Source organism: Lepisosteus platostomus, chromosome 3 (assembly GCF_059453375.1).
Source record: "Lepisosteus platostomus isolate fLepPlt1 chromosome 3, fLepPlt1.hap1, whole genome shotgun sequence".
NCBI lineage: Eukaryota > Metazoa > Chordata > Actinopteri > Semionotiformes > Lepisosteidae > Lepisosteus > Lepisosteus platostomus.
This window is the reverse complement of record NC_142613.1, coordinates 45,885,604-45,909,056: the sequence shown is the minus strand read 5'-3', so window position 1 is coordinate 45,909,056 and position 23,453 is coordinate 45,885,604. Positions and strand designations below refer to the sequence as shown.

At 35.7% G+C, this 23,453-nt stretch overlaps 1 protein-coding gene across 4 annotated transcripts in view; it reads right to left on the bottom strand.

Annotated features, from left to right (window-relative positions):
* Positions 1 to 23,453, bottom strand: part of ascc3 (activating signal cointegrator 1 complex subunit 3) — a 375,545-nt gene that overhangs the window by 42,720 nt on the left and 309,372 nt on the right. For all 4 annotated transcript variants that reach the window (XM_088625716.1, XM_088625717.1, XM_088625718.1 and 1 more), the window contains exons 23-31: positions 18,269 to 18,367; positions 17,817 to 17,985; positions 16,853 to 17,073; positions 16,417 to 16,502; positions 15,908 to 16,074; positions 14,338 to 14,483; positions 13,155 to 13,275; positions 12,304 to 12,446; positions 26 to 163 (exon numbers count right to left, since the gene is read on the bottom strand). In XM_088625716.1, coding sequence (XP_088481842.1) covers positions 26 to 163; positions 12,304 to 12,446; positions 13,155 to 13,275; positions 14,338 to 14,483; positions 15,908 to 16,074; positions 16,417 to 16,502; positions 16,853 to 17,073; positions 17,817 to 17,985; positions 18,269 to 18,367 — 1,290 coding nt within the window. The remainder of the gene's footprint in view (positions 1 to 25; positions 164 to 12,303; positions 12,447 to 13,154; positions 13,276 to 14,337; positions 14,484 to 15,907; positions 16,075 to 16,416; positions 16,503 to 16,852; positions 17,074 to 17,816; positions 17,986 to 18,268; positions 18,368 to 23,453) is intronic.

The following is a 23,453-nucleotide window of genomic DNA, read 5'->3' as shown; positions in this document are numbered from 1 at the left end:
AGGAGCCAGTATGACAGATGAGTACCTGGATTTTGCAATTAACAAACAGTTCTTCCACAGTCTTCCTGTCTCTTTCATGCAAACCAGCATGATGGAGGCCGATTCCAAAGGCAAGGGTCAATTTCAGGTTCGACTCACGAACTGTAGCAATTACATCAGTCATCTGCAAAACAAAACATCAATAGGTAACAACAATAATGGTGATGGTTTTTACAGGTGTGGGTTCCATACAGTATATGACGTGTGATATAAAGCAGATGTCTTTGACATAAAGTAGAGAAGATGTTCTCAATATCGGCACACAAAATATGGGCAGAGCCATCAGTTTTTCACAATGCTGTGCAGGCAGTAAGAATTACTGATAAAGTAATCAACCAAATATAGTGACCAAAAGAACTTGGGACACTGTTCCAAGCATACCACTGTTTAACCATTCATCCGTTCATTCTGTTACCGCTTTATCAATGAAGGGTAGCGGGAGAGCTGAAGCCAATGTGCCAGTTAATCTGTTTTAAATATGATAAAATATTGTCTGCTATAATGCTATATTTATCTGCTATAATATTATAGCAGATAAAGTGCAACCCATGTTGAGAAAAAGTTGTTCTTTTCATGCTGTCACGGCAGTCAAAATAAATATTTTCTGTAGTCTTATGATCATCTTCCCAAAAGCAGCCAAACAGCTGAGAAACTGGGCATTCCACGGTTTTCATAGTGTAAGTTTCTCAAAATGCAGCCAGGCAAGGTGCCTCTGGCTGACTCAGTGCTTTGAAACACAAATGCCAGAAAATGAAATGGCCCCCAAGTGGTCTTCTGCAGAAAGAAGAAGAACTGGCAGTGGACCCAAGATCTAAGGACTTTAAGGCCAGCACTGGCGGGTGTAACTGCTGTAAGAAAATAAGAAGATATTGATGTTTTAAATACATACAGTAGAGATGTCCTAAGCAGAAATACATTCACGTGAGGAAGATGACTGGAATGCAGACCAAAACAGAATGTACTTTCGAAGCCTGCCTGATGGCGCACTCACCCTCATGTAAATACACATGTAAATATACAAGTAAAACAGCCCAAGAGAAAATACTACTGCTCTGTTCATCTGTTCAATGACTGGCAAGAAAAGATATCTTCTGGTCCTCTATGCTGCCAATGTAACTTTCTGTTCAGTAGGTGAATGAAATAAAAGCACCTGATAAAAGAATTGGGAAGCAATACTGTAATAAATTTGGAGTAATCTTGTTCCATGTTAAATGTTTAAAGTAAAAAGAATTTAATTAAGGTAAATGTAATGTAGTCTCATCTGATTAAAGCACCTTTTGCCATATTTTCTCAGGTGTTTTGTTGTCGACTCCATGTGGGATAAGAGAAGGGTTTTCCACTCTGCCATGCAGGCCAGCCTTGTGGAGTGACTGGGATATCATTAACTGCTTTTTCTTTCATCTTTGAACTCTGTAGGTCTTAAGATTTCATTTTGTTGTCCTTACAGTACTCACAGGGATATTGAGAGACTACAATACATTTTGCACGCTTCTCTTGATCTGTGTTTTTTAATGACTTTATCCCTGGCTTGCTTTGAAATGTGAAATTCACTACCTGACCAAGGAACCTCACACAGACCGGTGGCTTTTATTCTGAAATCATGAGAACCATCTATGGGTTGTTAAGGTAATTTTGTGTACCTAAATTAATTTAGGTTTGTCACAGCACTGATTTTGAACACTTTATGTACTCATGTCTTTTCCATTTTCATTTCATATTATCTATTGAACTATTTTTTTTTGTTTTGAATGTGTGGAGTAGGTTGCATCTACGACAGATACTTTCTGTTACTTCAATGTGTCATGACGGGAAGCTCTAAAGCAACAAAGTGTGAAAATTGTTCAAAGGTCTGAATACTTCTACAAGGCACTGAACATCCATTCATTATCAGAAAGCCTCTTATCCCTGATACAGGTTACAACAACCCGGAATCACCCTGAAGGCAAATGGCACAAGGCCACTTGGAGCGTGCACAGACACACACAAGCACAATTTACAGACACAAATTATCTTGGCCAGCAGGGCCAGAAAACCCAGAGAAAATCTGTGCTAAAATGGGGGGTTAAAACACGCAAACTCCACACAAAAGGCACTCCTTTTGTATGGAATGAAACCCAAGAGGTCAGAGCGGTGAGGCAGTAGGACAAAACATAGTGCCACTGTCATATATTGGGAGTGTATAGACACAAGCACAAATGTACAATATACTGTACCTAAATGAAGAAATGTATTTTAAATCCAAATGTTCCAGTACCTTTGATTTATTTTGCTATTAAGTCCAAATAAATTGCTGTTTGTCTAACATGAGTAATTTCTTTAATATGCTGCAGCTGCTGTTAATTTCAAACATATCAAATAAGCAACGCATACCAAGACTTAGTAAAATACAAGGGCTTTTCAGGATGCTGATACTCTAACAGCTTAGTACCTGACTGTGAACAATTTCATATTTCCAAACAGATAATGGCTCTAAGCAAGTGCTATAAGTTCAGAATTTGTATCATGGGCTTGCAAAAATGAATTATATAAATATATTTCTGAAGCCGATGAATAAACTATTTGTGTTGAAGATATAACAAATCTCAAAGTGGTCCATTAATCTATACTTCACTGAACAAGTGAATTAATTTTATAATAATTTTACAATTAAAGCTGCTTTTCATATTTAGGCAAAATCAAAAAGCCCTTGTTGCTTGGACCATACAAACCAATGACAAATGACCTGGCAATTGAGTAACCAAGACCTGTTCTTTCATTCTGAACTGTGACCTGAGAGGGACAATGCAAAGAACACAACAGATTTGTTTTACATTTATTATTTCAGATCCACACTTGCTCAGGCACTGCTAGTAGCTTTGGGCTTTAGCCATAGATTTCACATGGAGATACAGCTTACACACAGGCTGGCCAACACTAACAGCTTTCCCTCCCTTTGATGATGGCTCAGCGTGAATTAACCACAAATCCCACTGATGGGGGTTTAAAGTACAGATGTTGCCGTTGTCATTTAAAGCCGGTGGTGGGTGGCTGTAGAGAGGGGACTGCAGGGAAGGCTTGCTTTCCTGTTAGTAATACCTCCACGGCAGCGTAATGTACCAGAGGAGAAATGAAGGCCCCCCAATGGGAGGTCTGCAACTTTCACTTGCCTGCTGTCATTCTAGCAGCAGGGACTCAGAGGTGCTACAAGGAAAACTCCAGGCTTTTTGCATAAATCAATGGAACACACACAGCCACTGCCAGGACTGCTATCATTCTGTACAAGGCGGTACACAGGCAGTACCCATAGACTGGAATACGAAGAAAAACTGCTTGTTTTTTTACCACATCATTTCTTCAACATTTTATTTTTATGGAGTTCTAACAGCTGGTGCAGTTACGACTCATCTGATCTTTTGAAACACAACACAACAGAAATATCTATGTTTTTTTAATATGTAGACATAGACAAAATGTGGTGTCTTTTCATGAATACGCTAATCAACTGTAGTTAACAACAAGTACCGTGGTATACTGTAGTTGTTAGAGTGGATGATTCCAAACATGAGGTGGGCTTTAACTGGATGTTATGCTCTGTTTTTAATAGAATTTGTAATTTGGTGCAATAAGCACTCACACATACATCCTTAAAAACAGGTAAATAATCATTACAATTACTTAAAGACTCAAAAAACTAAGAACAATATTTTCAACTGCTGTCAGAAAACAAATATTTGTTTTTATAAAATTTTAAAAAGTAATTGAGCAAAACTGGTTGTTATGCCAAAAAGAAAAACTGTCTAACTCCCATATACTGTACACATCCATCTCAGTTTTATAGCTCTCCTACCTTATTTGTGTTTTTAAAACAATATGTTTTGCTATCAAGGATGCATAATAAATGCAATGACAATTATGGGCAAAATTACAGAGCTACAATGACAAACCGTAAAAATACTGCCATCTAAAAATACTGCAAATAGAAAACTTATGTAAGCACTGAAATAAAATACAATGATGTAAAGGCTATTTATAAAAACAGATGATATGTTGAAATCACCCTGTTAATACCATGACAACATTTTTACCTCAATCGGTAATGGACGGATGGCAGTGGCAAATTACATTACTGAAAGCGCTGGTAAACGTAAAATCAGTGATATGAGGCTCATTCCCCAGTATAATCCCATACATCAGTGTAATGTTCCAGTAGCAAGGAAAGATAGACCAATTTTGCAAGCAGAGGAAATGCAAAATCTAAAGAAACAGGATAACATCTTTAAAAAAATAAAATTAACAATTTATTACTTGAAATGCACAGGCCAACAAAATCAAGTTGAACGAGTTGATAAATCAATCTGTTTTCTTGACAGCAACTATATTTTTTAGTATTCATGTTATTATCTAAAACAATTTTTTTCTCAGATTTCAGAGCAATACTTTGCTGATGCAACAACACACATATACATTAAATTACCATTAATTTAATCAATATTATGTCAGACACCAACACTCACAAGACCATTTACCCTTATGATTTTTCATTTATAATCATTTTCAATGGATGCAAACATGAAAACAAGGGTAGTTTGACTTTTCAGCACACTATTGCAGCTACCTTGCCAGTAGATTAAGGTATGCATAGGAAGAAAGACAGTTCAATAGCAGCATTTATCACTATTGGTAAAACAGACAGAAGGTTTTACTAATAACTACCTTTATTAGCAATCACAGCTACACATACACAGTGAGTCACTGTCTGTTCTTACCCAATAAGTCCTAATAATGTTCAAGAGCGCAGTTGTGAGATTAAACTCAGCTTTTAATGTTTAAAAGTAGCGAATTTCAATGGAGAGGGAAGACAAAGATATTGATATCAGAAGCTGTAGTTTAATTTCTACTTATTGGAATGGTTAAGGTTTATTTGTTTTTCGATTTATTTTAATAACTAGCATTTTTTCTCTGTTACAGAAGACTGCAGTGTCTTGCCTTTGTCCAGAGAATACTGTATGGTGCTGACAAATAACACAATATTTTTCACATTCATTATAAAAATAAAACTACATTTTCCCCAAGTTAATTGTGTTTTTGTTACACTGACCTGGCATACCAAACACTTAATGCAAGAGTGTACATTTTCACAGGATATATACGGTTTTAGTGAATATCCCTGGAGTATTTAAATCTCATAGTGTTTTATCTGAAAAACAGCCTGTTGATTGCCCTTATAAAATATTACTAAAAACTGCTTTTTATAGGTTTTGTAGTGTAAACAACATATTTATATAAAAAGACACTATACAGTTGACACTAAAAAAGAAACCAGTTATGGTTTGTAAACAGAGCTTTATCACCATCAGGATCAAAGCAGACTTTTATATATTCCACAGAACATTTAAATCAAGAACAGAATGAATTGGTTCGCCATTTTCCTATACCCTTCTGAAGGTCATCATACATGCATAATGATACTCAATATAAAAGGAAGAAATTCACATAAATAAACTGAAGACAACAATTAAAAGTAAATATTAACATCTTGAAACAATTATGTACATATTTATCAGCAGCCATGTCACCCTGCAACTCATATCTGGCAACCCAGTGAAGCTCAGCAGGTGTGAGCCTGGACAGTACCTGGATGGGAGGCCTCCTGGGAAAAACTAAGGTTGTTGCTGGAAGAGGTGTTAGTGGGGCCAGCAGGGGGCGCTGACCCTGCAGTCCATGTGGGTCCTAATGCCCCAGTATAGTGACGGGGACACAATACTGTTAAAAGGCGCCATCCTTGAGATTAGACATAAAACTGAAGTCTTGACACTCTGTGGTCATTAAAAATCCCAGGGTGCTTCTCGAAAAGAGAAGGTGTGTAACCCCAGTGTCCTGGCCAAATTTCCCAATGGCCTTTACTAATCATGGCCTCCTAATAATCTCCATCTATGAATCACTCTGCTCTCCTCCCCACTAATAGCTGATGTGTGGTGAGCATTCGGGCGCACTATGGCTGCTGTCGCATCATCCAGATAAGGGCTGCACATTGGTGGTGGTGGAGGGGAGTCCCCATTACCTGTAAAGCGCTTTGAGTGGAATGTCTAGAAAAGCACTATATAAGTGTGAGCAATTATTATTATATTTCATTCTCAGACAGAAAGATAAGCAAAACATGTGGTCCGGTCATAAGCATACTGTATAAGCAACTTGAATGAATAAAGTGAATAAAGTGTAAATGAATAAAGTGTAAAGCTCAAATGATATTAAAAAGGTTACACTGATCTAGATATAATATTAGTGGGTTAGGATGTACAGACAGAAAAAATCAATGTCATAATATTTAGTTCATATCTACATAAGAAATGTTCCAATGCATCTGTAACCTGTCAGTATAGCAATAGAAAATGTCAATTGCATACTATTAAATGTCAATTGGATACAATCAGTTTTGTCATTTTTAACCCATGCTTTGTACCGGTACCGGTTCTTATCCCAGAATATAATTTAATATTTGGCCTGATGTACTGATTTTGACACAGCAGTCAAGAATAAGTAAAGTTTAATTCCATTCCGAAAAGTAAAAAAAATAAACACAGTGTTTCAGTTGTTGAAACTACAGGGGAACAAATTCCATACCTAAAGAAGTCTAAATAGCCACCATTCTGTTTCCTTTTTCTGCTTTGCAGAGATAAATTAACCTTTACTTGTTTCTTTGCCACCAACGCATGCTGACACAGCTCCGCTGTCAAATTTAATGAAGTCAAGAATGTTCCCTTGCAGTTTGCAGTATCTCATCTAGGTATAACTTGAAAGAATGCAGATGGAGAATTCTTTTAAGTGTCTGAAAAAGCAGAACACACTTAACTGACTGAGTTCACCCTTCCAAAGAATCACACGACAGTAGAACACGAATTGAAACAAATGTTTTCAGTTTTGAATAAGAAACATTTAACTTAAGATTAAGTTCATGGACAGTTGTGAACTACTGAGAATTGCAACTCAATTTCCTTGCACTCAGTTCCAAGTTTTGTGTCTGTATGAGTGACAAGGGAGTCTGTGATCTATAATTTTAAGAAACAATGCACTGCTGTTTGAATCCGTTAGTAGAGATGCTGCCAAATGATGAGATGTAAGGGAGAAAAACCCTATTCTTCACCCACAAATCCTTTTCTCAGTTTTGTGGCTCAGAAAAAGTGCTTGAACTGAAAGATTGGCCTGTCAGATCTAAAACCTTGTTAAAGGCTTGGCTGTTACTTAAACAAAATGTAAAAGCACAAAATTAACATTATAAGTCCCTAGGAAACTATTATTGTGCAATGCGATAGGCCCAATGTGTTTTTATTGCCAGAAACATGGTTTCTCAAGTTCTTTTGGCTAAAGAGGTTTAATCTGATTGTATTTAGCACCTTATCCTCAACAAACTGTTTTTTTTAAAAAACAAGGAATAGTATCTCTTTTGGTCTGTGGAGGAATTTAAAGTTAAAATTCAAGGGTACAAAACATTAACAGTATGTACACAGTACATTACAAATAAATATGCTAAATCTTGAAATTATCAATAGTGTAAAGTATAATAAAATGTGACATCTGATTTCCTTAAGAATTCTCTACTGTAAGTATTGTAAGTTTTACACATGATTACAATAAAGAGCTACAATTAGAACCGATGAAGCATTTCAGTTTCATCGTTAATGACAAGGGGGATGACATGGGACCATGATAAATGAGCCTGTGTTCTGATGGAGTCATTTTAATTTCCATGCTATAATCTCAAGCTTAGGGGCAGGGCATGCCAAATCACAGATCAAGACATTAGATTACAGTTTTTTTTCAATTTAAACAAATGATTTATAGGCAGATGTAACTTTGTGACACACTGGATATGTCATACTTTCTTTAGGCTCTGGTTCAACTTACACAGACACATCACGAAAGCCGAAGTTTAACTTTTTTCTTAACTTCCTAACTTCCAAATAAATTACACTACATAAGTGACTATCTGTTGAAATAGATATGTTCTAAATACTGCTAAATATATTTTACAAAAGTCTCAAAGATGAAGAAGATGGTATCTTGCACTTGGGTTTTTTCTGTCCTAGGTTCACAATTTACTAACATTATGTATTTATTAGGGTTTCTAAGCATGGAAAGCTGTAACAATTGTAAAGGATTTTTAAATTTCAAAACTCCACATAGCCAATAAAATCCAAATGTGGCACGTATAGCGCTGGAGACAAATTATATGTGACAGAAAATATGTGTCAAATAAGATGGTGGCCTGAACTCCACGTTTGAGAAACTTTTCAAAATTGTATTGGGAACTGCTGCACTATGAATTGAAACATGGCAGAAATCATCTCCCAGACTTTCTTTATGTGTGCTCAAGTCATTGTGATAATTTCTCTTTTATTTCATTGCCATGAAATTTATGTTGAAATGGAGCCTATATACAGTATACTGCAAACTGGACTTTTTCAAAAACTAATCACAATGATATCACTCAAATGACAAAACAAAATGGGATAAAATAGGCATCATGCTGCATAACCCAAATTGTTACCTTACAGGTATTTGGTTGTTATATTTCAGCCTGCCTCTATTAAAAAAATGGCTCTGTCATTAATTACCTCTACATTTTTCAAACATCTCATGATGCTCACTTAAAAAAAAACAAAATAAAATGGTGACATGAAAACTAATCAAATCTTGGCATAAACATTAAAATGCAAAACGTTTACCCTGATAAGTATAATTCTATGGGAAATTGATTTAAAATATTGTACAATTATTCTCCTGTGTAATTCAAGATCTGTCACTGCACCATTGTTTCCCTAACATTCTACTGCTCAACGTCACTGTGTGACTTCAAATCTAGAAGGGAAATTCCCAGGTTTTTGCTAATTCACAATAATAATACAGCTGTTTCAACCACGATGGCATTTTAAGTTGTATTTTCTCTTTTCAAAACTTTCATCAGCACTAGCAAACCAATTGACTTTAGTTAACCAACCAACTTCATCAGCATTGAAGAAGTTCAAGTTTGTAGCTGCGTCAGCATCCGTAGGCTACAAAGGAACAAGTAAAGGTTTATACCGTGCCGAAAAGAGAAGAAACAACGTTTTCAGAAGGCTCCATAGATGAAACTTTGTGTTTCTTTTCTTCTCTTTTAAGCATGGAATTAACTTTTACTTGTTCCTTTATATCAGCATTGGCTGCTGCAATATAGGATGGTATGAAAATAATACCAGTGATGTACGAGAATCTGACCTCATATTTAAACTGCTTTGGTTTAAAACATGATTAGCCAATTAAAACTAGTCTTGGTATTTATAATCATGAACAACATCCAATTAAAAATGCAACATAGTATTCTTGCATTAATGGAGATGGCTGCTTAACTGCTATTTTATTCTGTTATTCAAACAGACACCATTTTCAAACCATGTGTTTCTGCTTAACGAATAAAATTTATCAAACTTCGACACAGACGTCTGCTGAATATTTGTTTAGCCAGTTAACTCAAACTTGGTGGTAGTATAATTCAAATACGGGAATATGGATATGCCTATATTTCTTATCTTCAATGTGTTTGGTGTGATACTGATTACTATACGCAAAATAATTTCCATGAATGTACTTCCCTGTTATGGTTATTATTCTATTTAAGCCTTTGAAAGCAATAGAACAATATATCTTCCCCTGGACATCAGTTATGAAACATATATATATAAATGATATATTTATATAGATATAAATTTAATATTTAAATTTTTAAATAAATGATATATAAGCTTTAAATTTGCTGAACTACATTTCATGTACATTTGAACATGCAGATTTTTGTAAGGATTTTGTGTTGGCTATTAATAGATGCATGTTTATCACTAAAAATAATACAAATAACTTCATTTCTGCAATTCAAACGTATTTGATAAGTATGTTGCCAATGAAAAAACAATATTAATTGTTCTATTTAACTAACATTCTTTCTACAGAAATCTTAGTTATGTTGCTTTATTATAGTATTTCATGCCAATGGAACAAGTCATCAAAATTGCTTGTAGTTTTACATTTTTTGTCTTAAGGGCCCTCTTCTAACACCGACCTTTAATTCACCAGACTATCCAAATTCCTTATGCTCCAGCATGCCACCTTAGCTTTTTTGTGTTGTCCATCTCTATTCTTATATACTTACATATGTGTACATACAAGACATATCCAGTATACAGATTTCACATGCAAAGTATATACATTTTCTCTTACTATTGTCTCTCCTACACAGTGATCAAATCATTCTAACTCATTATGAAAACTGTCTTTCCAACCATCCTGGAAAATCCTGTTTGGCCAGGGACGCCATAACAAACACTTGCGTCCCTGTCACAGTAACATGCATTTTGTTGTTTCCTTATGCTCTTAGTGACCGCCAATCTCTCAGCAGATATTGGAGTGCTTAAGTTTGTGCCATCTAGAATCCTCTGTCTCACAGCTTTGGCGAGAAAAAACGCTGTCCTGTTCCATCAGTACTAATGCCTTGTTTCCATGGGAGTGCAGTGTATCCTCTTGAACTTGGTGCATAAACTCCACACATCCTACCTGTCCAGACTCTGTGACACCCCTCAGTATATCCTAAGCTATATCTTTTCAAGTGTTCCTAGCTCACCGTTTTCCACAGGCTTGTAAGCCTGCCTGATCCATCACCAGTAAGGACTCTCTCCTGGAGCTATCACTCTCTTTCCTTCCAAGCTGCAGCCTAGACACAGACTCAAACACATTCTGTTCAAATGGGCTTTATTAGACTCTTAGTCAGCCCAGAGGAGTGGCTAATTCTACAGAGAGCATATGCTGATAGCGCATTTTCCTTATGTGTAATCTCACTTCCTTAGAGAGCTAAAAACTCACTCAGATCAGTTTGACCATCTTGGCTGAAGGTCGTATAATTTGGCTTGGAGTGTCCTCACATAGCTTTCTCACACTACCTCATAGGTCCCTAAGTTGAAATAAAAAACTAATTACACTAATATCATCACCACAATATTAACAGTAGGACTCTGATATATGCACCCCCAGGCCACCTGTTTGTTATACTGTCATACTGTGATCACACTGCATCAACAGCAAAGCTTAAGTAGTATAGAAAGCACAGAAGTAGTTCAAGTAGGTAGCTGCGTCAGCATGTGTAGGCTACAAAGGAATACGTAAAGGTTTATTCCATGCTGAAGAGAGAACAAAAGTAACACAATGTTTCGGTGACTCCACAGCCGAAACATTATGTTATTTTTATTCCATGCTGAAAAGAGAAGAAAAGTTTACTTATTCCATGAAGGGACAGATGTAGCTTTTAGTCATAACGGTGCATAGCTTGTCTGGAGAGCCATAAGGATTGCAGCTGCATGTCAAACCAAGGATACCCAGGTCAAATATCCACCTAAGACCAACCCGGAACCACAGTAGAATTAGAGAGAGTGAATACACTAGAGACGGCTGTCTGAGGAGAACCTCAAGATCAAAAAAGAGACCAAGGAACAAGTAAACTCTGGATATATGAAAATCTGTATCCCAGACCTACAGAATATCAATGAGCTAAAACACTAAGAATGAAGCATCTGACTCCAAGCTGCCAGAAGCAAAAGGAAGTTACTGTCTTTTGTGACATTGCCAATGATTACCACAACCCCAAACAGGTGTCAAAGGAAGAACATTTCAACAGAACATGTAAAGTGAGGAACTGCATGGGAACAAGCAGAAGTCTATTCCATGTAAAAAAAGAACTAACATTTTTTGCTCTAGAGCCTCCTTCAGCTATGTGGAGCATAGAGGGAGCGTTGGGAAGGAGCAGAAAAACAATTTTATTGAATATATTTTCTGTTCTCTCTCAAGCTTGAAAAAGCTCCAAAGAAAAACATTCTCTCTTTTTTAAGGTGGAATTGACTTTGTTTTGTTATAGAAGAAAGTCTGCGTATTGAAAACATGAACAGCAGCGTTAAGACACCCAACACTACTCTTTATCACTCTGTGCACACTAAGAATGTTTCATTTTGTTGTTCCAGCTTAAAACATTATACAGTATATGATTATATATATATTATTATAACATATTATATATAATTCAAATTGAGTTCAGCTCAATCGTTATTGCTGTGCCCATTACAAAGTGATCTAATGTTTTTTGTTTCAAAATCTAAATTTAAAGCATACATGTGCACAGCGAAACAACATTTTAAAAACTACAAATGATTTTACAACCTCCTTGTACTGTTTGTGCAACAGAGATGATTTAAAAATGGACATTGTACAAACCTCTCTCTCATCCATGTGCAGCCACTGTTTGGGGTCATCCTCTGTGGCCAGGAAAGCAATTAAATCAAGAGCTGTAAGTCGAGTTTGACGTCTGGATGACACAAAGATCAGCACAGGCTTGGCAGGGGAATGACTGCGGATTGCTGTGAAAGAAAACAACAGTCTCTATTTTGCTGCTTGCTATGCACTCTTAAAACAGGTGAGCCTAAGAAGCCCTGGGTACATTTATTGTTCATTAGTGGTTTTGTAAGCTGCCACTGTGAAGAAATGATTCATGAGAACTGCCAGGATGGCTCAGTCTCACCGCCAGTGAAGTGTCTCATCTGCAGTTGTTAAAAAGAAGAAATTGAACATTATCAGAGAATTATTTTCAGAGAAGCACCTCACTGCTTGGAGCTCACTATAGTTTCTTTTAAACGCAAGTCGGGATTACACAATTGGTTCTAAGGCTGCCTAATCTATATATTTAACTGTAAAATAAAGATATAGTTGAGATTTTGATGAACTATGAACATTATGAGGTAAAAGTGATGGACACTGGACTTCAACAACCATAAATTAAGATAAATTATACTATTCTTTATAATATATATAAAAGTATAAATAACATAAAAATTCACTCTGCAAATCATGTAGTTCATTAACAATACATTATGTAGTACTTCAGAAATGCAAGAAAGAAGAATTATTGGAACATAACAAAAACAATGGGTTGTCTTTAACAGTGTTATTAAAAAGCCACCAGATTTACATTACATTTAAATGATTTTAATATTTTTTGGATTGCTTTTGTCATAATTATTTCAAATGGAATGCAAAAGTAAATAAAATCTGAGCATGTAAAGGTTTACCTTGAAAAGCTGGCTTGTTCATGCTTGCCATGCGAGGACAGTAGTGCTGTCCGGGGTAGCCATGAATGTGCACTTCCAGTGGAACTGGGCGTACAGATGGACGGAAGTTGAACAATCCCATCTGGAAAGAAATGAGGCTTGGTAATGGTTATATGATATAAAACAATTGAAACAAAACAAGGAAAAATGGCTTTGATAGCAGATAGGTCTTTGATACCTACTGAGATTTGTTCTCTTAAGGAATAAGTACTTGCTTAATGTACTACATATTAGCAATTATTTTAATATATCTGTTAAAATGACATGATGACCCAATATAAAAAATGTGAGCATTCAACTACAATAGGGCTTGTCCCAGTTGAGTTTAATTATTCCTCTTTAATGTCTTCTCCTGAGATGTCATTTTCTTAGAAGTGTTGTTTTCTTGGAGGTGCGTGTGTGTGCATATTTAACGGCCTATATAATGGATGGGGTGGCTAAACAAAATGTCCTAATATAAACAGCTCAGCTAAGATTTATTAACAAATCTAGTCAGGGCAATGAGGAAAACGGCAATAGGAATATTGAAGAACAGCCCAAGCAATCCGTTTGCCAGAGAAGAGGACTATATAGTATCTTTTATAGAAACTACGGGAGTCAGACAATGACTTCAAAAGACGAAAAAAAAAAACAATCCAAGGAAATCCTACATAGAACTAAATTCCCTCTTAAAATCCAAATAATATGTTAAAAGCATTTTTAGTTCACCATCACTTTTATGTTATTGGCTACAACGAAACAAAAAATGGCTGCAGTGAGACTTTTTCAAAGAAACACAATGTCCACATTGTTAAAGACATTTGCTTGGTTGTGTAATTATTATATATATAAAAAGTGCAGCTGAATACATCAAAATCACATTTCACAGCAACGCTATACAAATCAATGATCTTCTCCAGCGTCAGTTATACAAACCTATGACATGCGTGAAGGAAAAACAAAACTAAAAAATAAACCTTGATAATATTCATGACCATCCATTTCTTTAAAGACTACATTATCTAATTACATCATAATATTCACAGTACTACCAATTCGAATTATTTACAAGCCTCTGGAAATGTCACCTTAATGCATTTTTATTGAATTTGTAAGTAGCACTTGTAACCCATATGATGGTGAAGTGGTTGTGCTATGAGAGTACCTGTCTGATTCCCAGCCAGTCTGCTAAGTCTCTAGCATTGGCAAGTGCTGTTGAAAGTCCCACAACCCTCACAGGCTTGGCAGTGTGAGAGGAGATAAAGTTTGTCCTTGATACAATGACTTCAAGTACTGGACCTCTGTCTTCCCCTGTAAAAAAATGTGAAAACTGTCTGTCAACGTTATGTGTTATCAAGTATTGAAGCTTCAGCTTAAGCTTTTGACAGAGCACTATACGACTAAGTACAGTGATTCAGCTTAAGATATTGACTGTGCACTTTCAAAACTTGTTTTCCTTCTTGTTAGTAATTTAGGTTTAGCCTGGATGCACTATAAGGGTCATTTGCCAGCTCTAAAAAATAATTTCCTAAAGTCAACTTCCTGAGTGTTGCAGCATGACGTTGCTCAAGATAAAATGAAACACATGGGAAATGTGTGCAAATTATTTAGACACAATTCACTGCATACCTAAACAATATCAAAGAATTGTATACATATATGTTCTGCTGCTTTAAATACATGTACAGTACAGCCTATCATTATAATACTGTTAAAGGTATAATGCATTTTAAACAATATCTATAAAGAGCAGTAAATTCCATTGTCACATTTCCTATAAAATATAGGCAAAGCTTAAATCCTAGAGGTGACTGAAAAATAACTTTGCTAGTATATGCTATTGTTAATCTACTGTTCATCTATTGGTCTCAATTAAAATATTCACACATACAATTAAATAATTTGAAAACATGATTGGTGTGCACGTTTTTTTTTAATCCGTACCTAACAAAGGAACTTATGTATGTCATAACATGTAGGTGTGTATGTGCATACAGTAACACGAATGTGTCAAAACTAAACACATTAAAAATAACCACAAACTCTAGATAATTTTTATTATTTCACTGAAAAATATATACATAAGTACGTATATTTTTATTAAAAGTGTTTTGTGTTGAAATCACCAATCACCATCATCAGTATGTGAGTGGCAAATGACATACTAAGATAAATATCAAACTGCTTCTTAGAGATCAAATTTGAATTTGAAATTCATGTTGAAACATTAATTTTTGATTTTCTCTTTAAAGAGTGGTACGATATTGCTCATTTATAAAAGTACTACAGTACATCTGCTGTGGTAAAATGACTCCAAAACGTCATGTGACTGCTGTCCACCCTTATCAATACCACAAAAATTAGGTCAGTCTCACCTGTTCATCTGACTACATCCCATTTCCTCTTGGTACTAAGGAAAATTCAAGTCTAGCTAAAATTATTAGTTCACTGCATTTTGTATATCTTTTTCAGCCACAGCATAAATAGACCACAGACTGCATCCTGTCTACGAGTGGAGGTGGGACATGCAGCATTCAGAGGAGGAGCATGAAAACGGTGTTTAGTCACGTTTTACGGATTACCTTGCATTTAATTCAAATTTACTTTAAGGTGTTACTAAATGTTCCATTTTCTTCTTCAGAGTAAATGAAGTGCTACATAAGCTATCTCACTCATGTGAATAGTGACAGACAGCTCCTGAATGAAGAGACGATCTGTTTCCGGCAGCAACACACCCAGTAAATGAATCTCGTCGATGACAAGAATGGCGACTTTCTGGACGTAGCTCCTGTTCTGCCAGCTCCTGCTGACGCCGTCCCATTTCTCTGGGGTGGTGACAATGAGGTCTGCCTGCGCGATAGCTCTCATGTCTGGCGTGACGTCCCCCGTCAGTTCCACCACCCTGAGAAGAACAGCCCACATGTCACTGCCCTGTCCCTGGGACCCTTTCCCAAAGACGCCACTGGCAAAGCCACAGTCTCAAGCTTCTGTAGCTTTTTATGGTCTTCCTCTTCAGCTGCAGTAATCGATCATTTGAAATCTTTGCTTGCAATTTTCCGCTTAGAGAAACTGCATTAGCACCAATAATTGCGAACAGGTGGAAAACACAGGGAGGGCCAGCAGAAACTGTAGCTTTAATGAGATCCACATAAGCAAGAAAAAAATGCCTGCCTCAACATTGTGTATACAAAGAAGCATGTAATTATTAAGCATTCCATCTTTTCACATGGAGGATTTTACTTACTTTTTTCCCAACTTTTCTTCTATCCTGATCTTCCAGTCATCTATCCTTTCACGGACCAGTGCTTTTAAAGGAGCAATGTACACTGCCTTTAAATGAGAGAAGACAAATTCCTTTTGGAAAACTTTAGAACAAAACCTTATTAATCCATCAAAACAACAGAGAAGGCATACTAACCTGTGCCTAAAAATAAAGTTTAATAGATTTTTATCTAACATTAGGTCAACACGATCCTTTAAAGCCAAAGAGAGATGGCTTAAAATATTACCAGTATTTGTCTGTACGTTTTCACACTAATATGTACCCAGTCCAGTTGAAGAAATACATTGGTTGTATTTCTACAACACTCATCGTGTTGATATTAGCAAACAATACTGTGGCTATAAACTGAGATTTTTTTTTTTTTAGCTTTAGACTCCATGTGAGACCACGTACACACCTTGGATGCAGGGTACTTGTTAAAGACCCTGAAGATTGCCATTTCAGCAGCCACCGTCTTCCCAGAGCCTGTGGGAGCTCCAAGTAGGACATTTGTGTCAGTGTGATAGAGGGTGTGGAAAATCTGAGTCTGAATGGGGTTGAAATGTGTGAATTTATACAGGCTCTCGTACTCTCGGCTCTCCAAGGCAGTGACTGGCAGAGGCTGCAGATCCAGCAGTTCTGCAATGGTAGAATAACAAATTAATACTTCATAAATAAAATGGAAAAACGAGAAACCACTCAGAGATTAAGGGGGATTAAAGCATTAAGAAAGTCTCAATGACATGAAAAACATTCTCACAACACATAGGAGTGCTTCCATGATGTAAAAATAACTGCAGTCCAAAGCATAAAAAGAGTTTTCAAGTAGTATCCACTCATGGAATGTCTGAATGCACATTTTGCATATTCCAATGAGAAACCTTGGCAATTGATATTGTTGAGCAGGAACATTACCAAAACGTATATCACACTGAATATATATTTCTTAAAGCACAGCAAAGAAAGGGGTGAAACAACAAGACAAAATACGCTTTCTTTTTTTGGTAATTGATTATAATATATAGTTAGTATACGCATAATGGACTAGTAAAATATTTTATATGCCAAAAAGTACTCTTACTACACAGTCAAACTATTATAAATAATGTTCTCCCAGAAACAAAATGGCTAATCACCCCATTGCACCATTCCACCTGCAACATGCGATTCTGAAATTACTTTCAATAACAACATCTAATGCAAAAATCAATGGAACTGAAAATATGTTTGTTGTGTATTACACATGCATTAATGATACTAATAAGATTGATTAATGCATTTTTTTTCAGGATTAATATAGAATATTAAGATAGATTTTTTTTTCTGACATTGTAGAGTACTTCACTTCAAAATGACCTTTAAAAACTTAGCTGCAGTATTACCTGTGTGTGGTGGGTGCCTCTCTGGTAGTATGAGATGCTGGAAGTTGATAATGCACACAGCCTCTGCTCCAAGCCACCTGTCAGAAACAGCACGTATGTAGTACTGGGAAGGCAGGGGTTCAAATATTGGAATAGTGAACACCAACTGCTGGGGCTCATGGATCACAACCTGGAAAAAACATAAAAGGATAAAGACTTTACATCCTCACAGAAAACAAATGGGGAAAGCTACATAAAAAATAGACAAGCTAAAATTCAAGTTATGAATTCCCCTTTACAATTACATCCTCTTAACCCCTGAAAGGAAACACAGGAACCTTAAACCTCAGCTAGTACTTACACTTACAGTACAATGAAATCTACAATGCCTTAAATCAGCAACAGGAAAATAAATACCAAAAACACACAATTAGAACTTGAGAGATTAAAAGACTCATACTCAAAAACCATACCTGCTTCTTCTGTAGAAGAAAATATTCTGAATGGTAAATGTGGTCATTTGTAGGATCCTCAACCCAGATCCACCAAGGTTCTCCCACTGAGCCATGAACCTTGAAGGGGACAAAGGAAAGAAATGAACCAAGGTCAGATTACACAAATGTATCAAATGAAACTATCACCGCTTAAAATGTGATGCTTTTTTCCTTTTGAGGTCTTCTCTTATAAAGCTGTATATCTAGTAAATATAGGGCCTCATTTATGAAAGGTTCTTATGACAAAATGTATATATCATGTAATGCGATTCTATATTTGATGAGACCATCTTATGCTCAGTTACTAGAAATATGGATTTATTTATTACAGATTTCAAGTGCTAATGTCATGAACTGTGCTAAACAGCTAGAATAATGTATTCTCAAGCTAGCATAAAAACGTAACTAAAAATGAAAGGATTGTGGATGCATCAAACTGAGGGGTAATAGGAAGAACTTCGATTTAAAAAAAAAGATGGCAATGTAGATTATTCCATCCCAAAAGCTAGGTGACAGATCAATAAAGTATTTTCCATACCCACCTAGCCCACAACTATTACCTATTTCCTTTACAGATGATTGAGAAGAGTACAGATCCCCATCATGCATTGTTTGATCTGGGATAATAAAACTTGACACACTTGGTCTATGCCCTTTGTTTTCAATCCCAGAGGGACATGGGGGCCAAGAGGTTTCTCCCATATCAGCACTAGTCTGTCTCATTTTAGACCAGACCTCAAACATGACCAGGATTTGAAAAATATTTCCAGGAGGAAAGTATTTTAATTCCGGCTGCAAATCCATTCTTGGGACTGCGTTTGCACCTTCAGGGAGTTCAATATTACTCTGTGGTGTAAGCTGTTTAAATTGCATCTCCACTGAAGAAGGAAGTAGAGGATTCTAAATAAGTGGTCAAATGATCTTTCCAGCTTCAGAGGAAAAAAAAAATATTTTATCTGTCATCTTTCCCTTAACTGAAAGTATTATTTTTAAAACCCTTAAAATCAGTTTTAGCAAGAATTCAGGTTAACTAATACCTTAATAAACCACAAAGAAACCAAACAAAACAGAATGATGCATACCAATGTTTGATTTCACTCGCCTAATGGTTTTTGAAAACGAGGCGCTAGAAGTATGGGATTCGTGGCGCCATGCAGGATAACCTGTTGTCAGTGTAAAACGTGTGGCTGAAACGTGTGAAGTGCTGTTCTGAAGCAGTTCTGGGTGTGATAAAACCAGCCAAGTTTGAAGTCATGCTTCATGGCATTGCTTTAGTGCACTGATGGTTCCCGTTTACTACTACTGAAGCCTAAAAGCCCATGATGACTGCCAAAGAATGAATTAATAAATTAAACATTAATCAAATTTTCACTCAATTATAATTGTACTGCTTTTTGGGTTCGCCTAAGTTGTTTTAATTTTACATTAAAAGTCAACCAAAGACTGAAGCACACCCGAGGGTTTAAAAAATAACAATGAAACGTCAAAGAAGAAAATTGAACTGTAAGGAAAAACACCATTCCGGAGGCAGATCTAAATCCTAAGAAGAATCTACTGTATGAATGGGTGTTTGAAGACATATGGAAAAGATAATTATTTGTAAGCTAGTTTCTGGAAAATAAACTTACATATGTACATTGGCTTACACTACATATATGTCCATATGGCAAGGATTATACTTAAGCTTTTGGAATTTAGTTTCAAGTCTCTTATTAACAGGGCATGCATTACTGATTGAACCTGAACATGTTTCTATCTTTACCACATTCATTTACTGTATAAATTAGAACTACTGCATGACTGTATGTCTTAAAGTGAAAGGCTCTCTTAAAAAATGTCCTCTTTGACGGACAATGGTAAAATGTTTTGCACTTTGAATTCTGTGTGTTTGAGTGGCAGGATGGCCCAGTGGTTAGCACTGCTGTGTGCAGCACCGAAGCCCTAGATTCAGCAGAGATCTCATTTCAGGAAAACACCTCTCTTGCGTTGTGAGTTACACTGTCCCAGACATAATAACCCACACTGAAGAAAGGAAAGAAAATAGTCTAGTTTATTTTTTTCGTAATTATTAGATTTCCTTTATATGAAGCGGACCATACAGTACACTGTGCACAGCAGAGAGACCATTAGGTCAAGATTCAATAATACAGTTTCTCAAAAAGTAAACTGCAAATAGAAAAAAGCTTGAACATTTTAAAATTCCTACCTTGGATTTAAATTACATTTAAATCAGCACAGATAGACTGCTCTGTAATACAATAGTGTCACTGGTTTTAACTTTCATCTTTAATGGCTACAATACATCCTCACACAGACTGAAGGTGGCATCTCTCTAGTTATCAAGTTGATAGTATTCTATAATATACAGATTATTTATTTCATCCTTGGCCTTTCTTATGTGAACATAAGGGTAGATGGACAGGAGCGAAATGGCTCTGAGGCAGTGATCATTCGGAGGTGAGCTGAGTATGGTTTCATTGTGAAAACAATCAAAAACAAAAATGCTGCATTCTACCATGTTAATTCTGCTGTGTTGGAGCAGATTAACTGAATCATATGCTCTGTTCATCTGCTCCAAAAATAGATTTAAGAAATCTATACATGGAGAAAATCTTCTTTTAATCTGTCCTGCTTTAAGACAATGTCCCAACAAAAAAGGCTCACCTGAAGTCCACACCTGTGTCATTTCTGTTTCTAAAAAGACACTGTGCTATAGTATTTGTTGAATAATATAAACTTGATATGACTTAGGCAAACAAAATCACCTTATATAAACATCATATCACTTTAAATATCACCTTATATTTTAGACTTTAATTTTGAAATCCAATTACATTAGGTTTTGAGCTTAATTTTCATGAAAGGTGACGTTTTACCAACATTAACTAGAGGAAAACAGCTGCCTTACCTTGCAGCTCATCTGTTTTAATGTGAGATGTGGTTTTGCTTATTCATCAACAACGTAAAAACCTTCAACAACGCTGACCTGTATTCCTTTTATATACGTGCTAATAGACTTTATGTTACGGAAAACATTTAACATGCTGATACAAAAGTTTATGACAAAATTATCTTCTAGCACATTCTGGCATCTCTATTTCTGGGTGACAGTACAGTCACATTAACCAAGTACTTGGCCAAAATACTTTTTGAGCTGATTATCAGATTCCAGTTAAGACACTTTTATCTATGTGGAATAATACTGAACTACAATTAATACTCAGCAGAATCAGCTGAATAGCTAACCTCTGCAAAAGAGAACATGCAATGCATTACAATACAATGGAAGCAGTACAAATAAAGTAGGGTATTAACTCCTTATATCTGATTTACGTGACGAGAAAAGAAGGTGGTAATTTATTACTCAGATAATACTTGTTTAAATTGATTATTTTCTGAAACTAATCTGTGCACTAATGTTGGAAGTAATGCCCAGTTCCTATGCTTAGAGTCTGACATTACAAATAACTGTGTAAATATCTGTTTTATATACTGTATACACAGAAGTGTATATTCAGTAAAGAATTGAAGGTCACACATTACATTTTTCTAGGTTTGAAATCATTACCGAAAAAATAAAACAATAACTGGATAGATGTACCGAATTTAATTCTCACTTTTAACTATACATATAAAAAAAACCCTCAAAACTAGACTGAATTTAGCTTGTTCCTTATATCTATACTCTTCAATGACCTCGGCAGTAGGCATAACAGATGCATTTCAGCATGGTTAGGATGGTCATTATGGATATAAATCGATTTCAACTGCACAAGGAGCTGGTGCTATCAAAGTCCACCTTTCAGGCATTTTGTCTTTCCATTTGAAATTGGATGACCACTCAGAAGGTTATTATGCCAAGAGAACTGCCTTTGTGCTTTCAAAAGGTGGGTGTCACCAGAAGCTTAAGCCTTTACAAGCTAAGCTGGCAATAATACAGAGGCTCTGTACCGACAAGTGGCCCGTTGAGAGTGGGTGTGTGTGTATGTATGTATGAGCAAGACAGGGAGATAAAGAGAGTAGGGCTAAGACTAACGGGTCAATCACACTTGTCCATCTGGTTCTCAGCTGAAGATGCAACTAGGTTGGTATTATGCAAGCTTAAACAATAATCTAACAACAGGCCAATCGTGCTCAGATCCAACTGTAACAAAAAGTCCAATTTTTGCACCATAGAGAAATGGCATTACATTTTCCAGCACAGCTGGTCCTTAAGTTAAAAGATGCGGGAAAGATTTAGTGTATCATTTTATAGTTCAATGATCAGAACTACTTTCCATTTCTGTGGAACAATCACCTGGTCTTTTTTATCAGCTAACCAGAAAGAAACAATGAATACATATTTGAACTCAAAGTTTTTGAAGGACACTAAAGCCAATATGGGAAAAAAGGTTTTGATTACTTTAAAAGTAATGGTCTTTAAAAAATGTTCTATTCATTTGAATAAGATAAACGAACAAAACACCACACTACTTTAATACCAGCAGAAAGTTAGTTCAGAGAACATGTATTGCTATTATGCAAGTTTTAGTTGGTATAGTTTCTTTCCTAAATTAATTTTAACCTTATCCGTTAACCTAATCTTATTTAAAGTTTTCCTTAGCTTCTTATTAGAATTTGATTTTGAATTAAGTAATATTACTTAATTCAAAATCAATTTGGTTACAAACATAGAATAGCATGCTGTGAATCATACATTTATAGTGTAATTACTGTTTCTATCATAGAATATATTGTATTTACATGAGTTGAAAGCACATTGCAATACCAAAAACAATTTTTAACAACTAATTATTTTAAATTTTCAATTTTTTAATTTTCAACACTGCATAAAATGTTAAGACTGTGTCTCAGTAGGTTGTTAAACTGGAAGAAAAAGCACAGTTCCTGATTTGTAGAGCACTACAAAAAGATACTTCTTCTGATGCAGTGCATTTAAAAGATTCTAAAGTTTATGTGTTATTGATGAAACAAAAGTTCGTTTTAACAATTTATTCTGTGGTTTGTGTATTGATTAGTTTAAAGCTCATTTCTCAAGGGATGAAAATTCGCAAACAGTTTTGAATGCTATTTGAAGGTGGGATTTAGTAAATTTTTGTGACTCGTCTATGAAATTCTCAGTTATCTGAGAGATCACTAAGACATTTTCTGACCTTTCATTTTT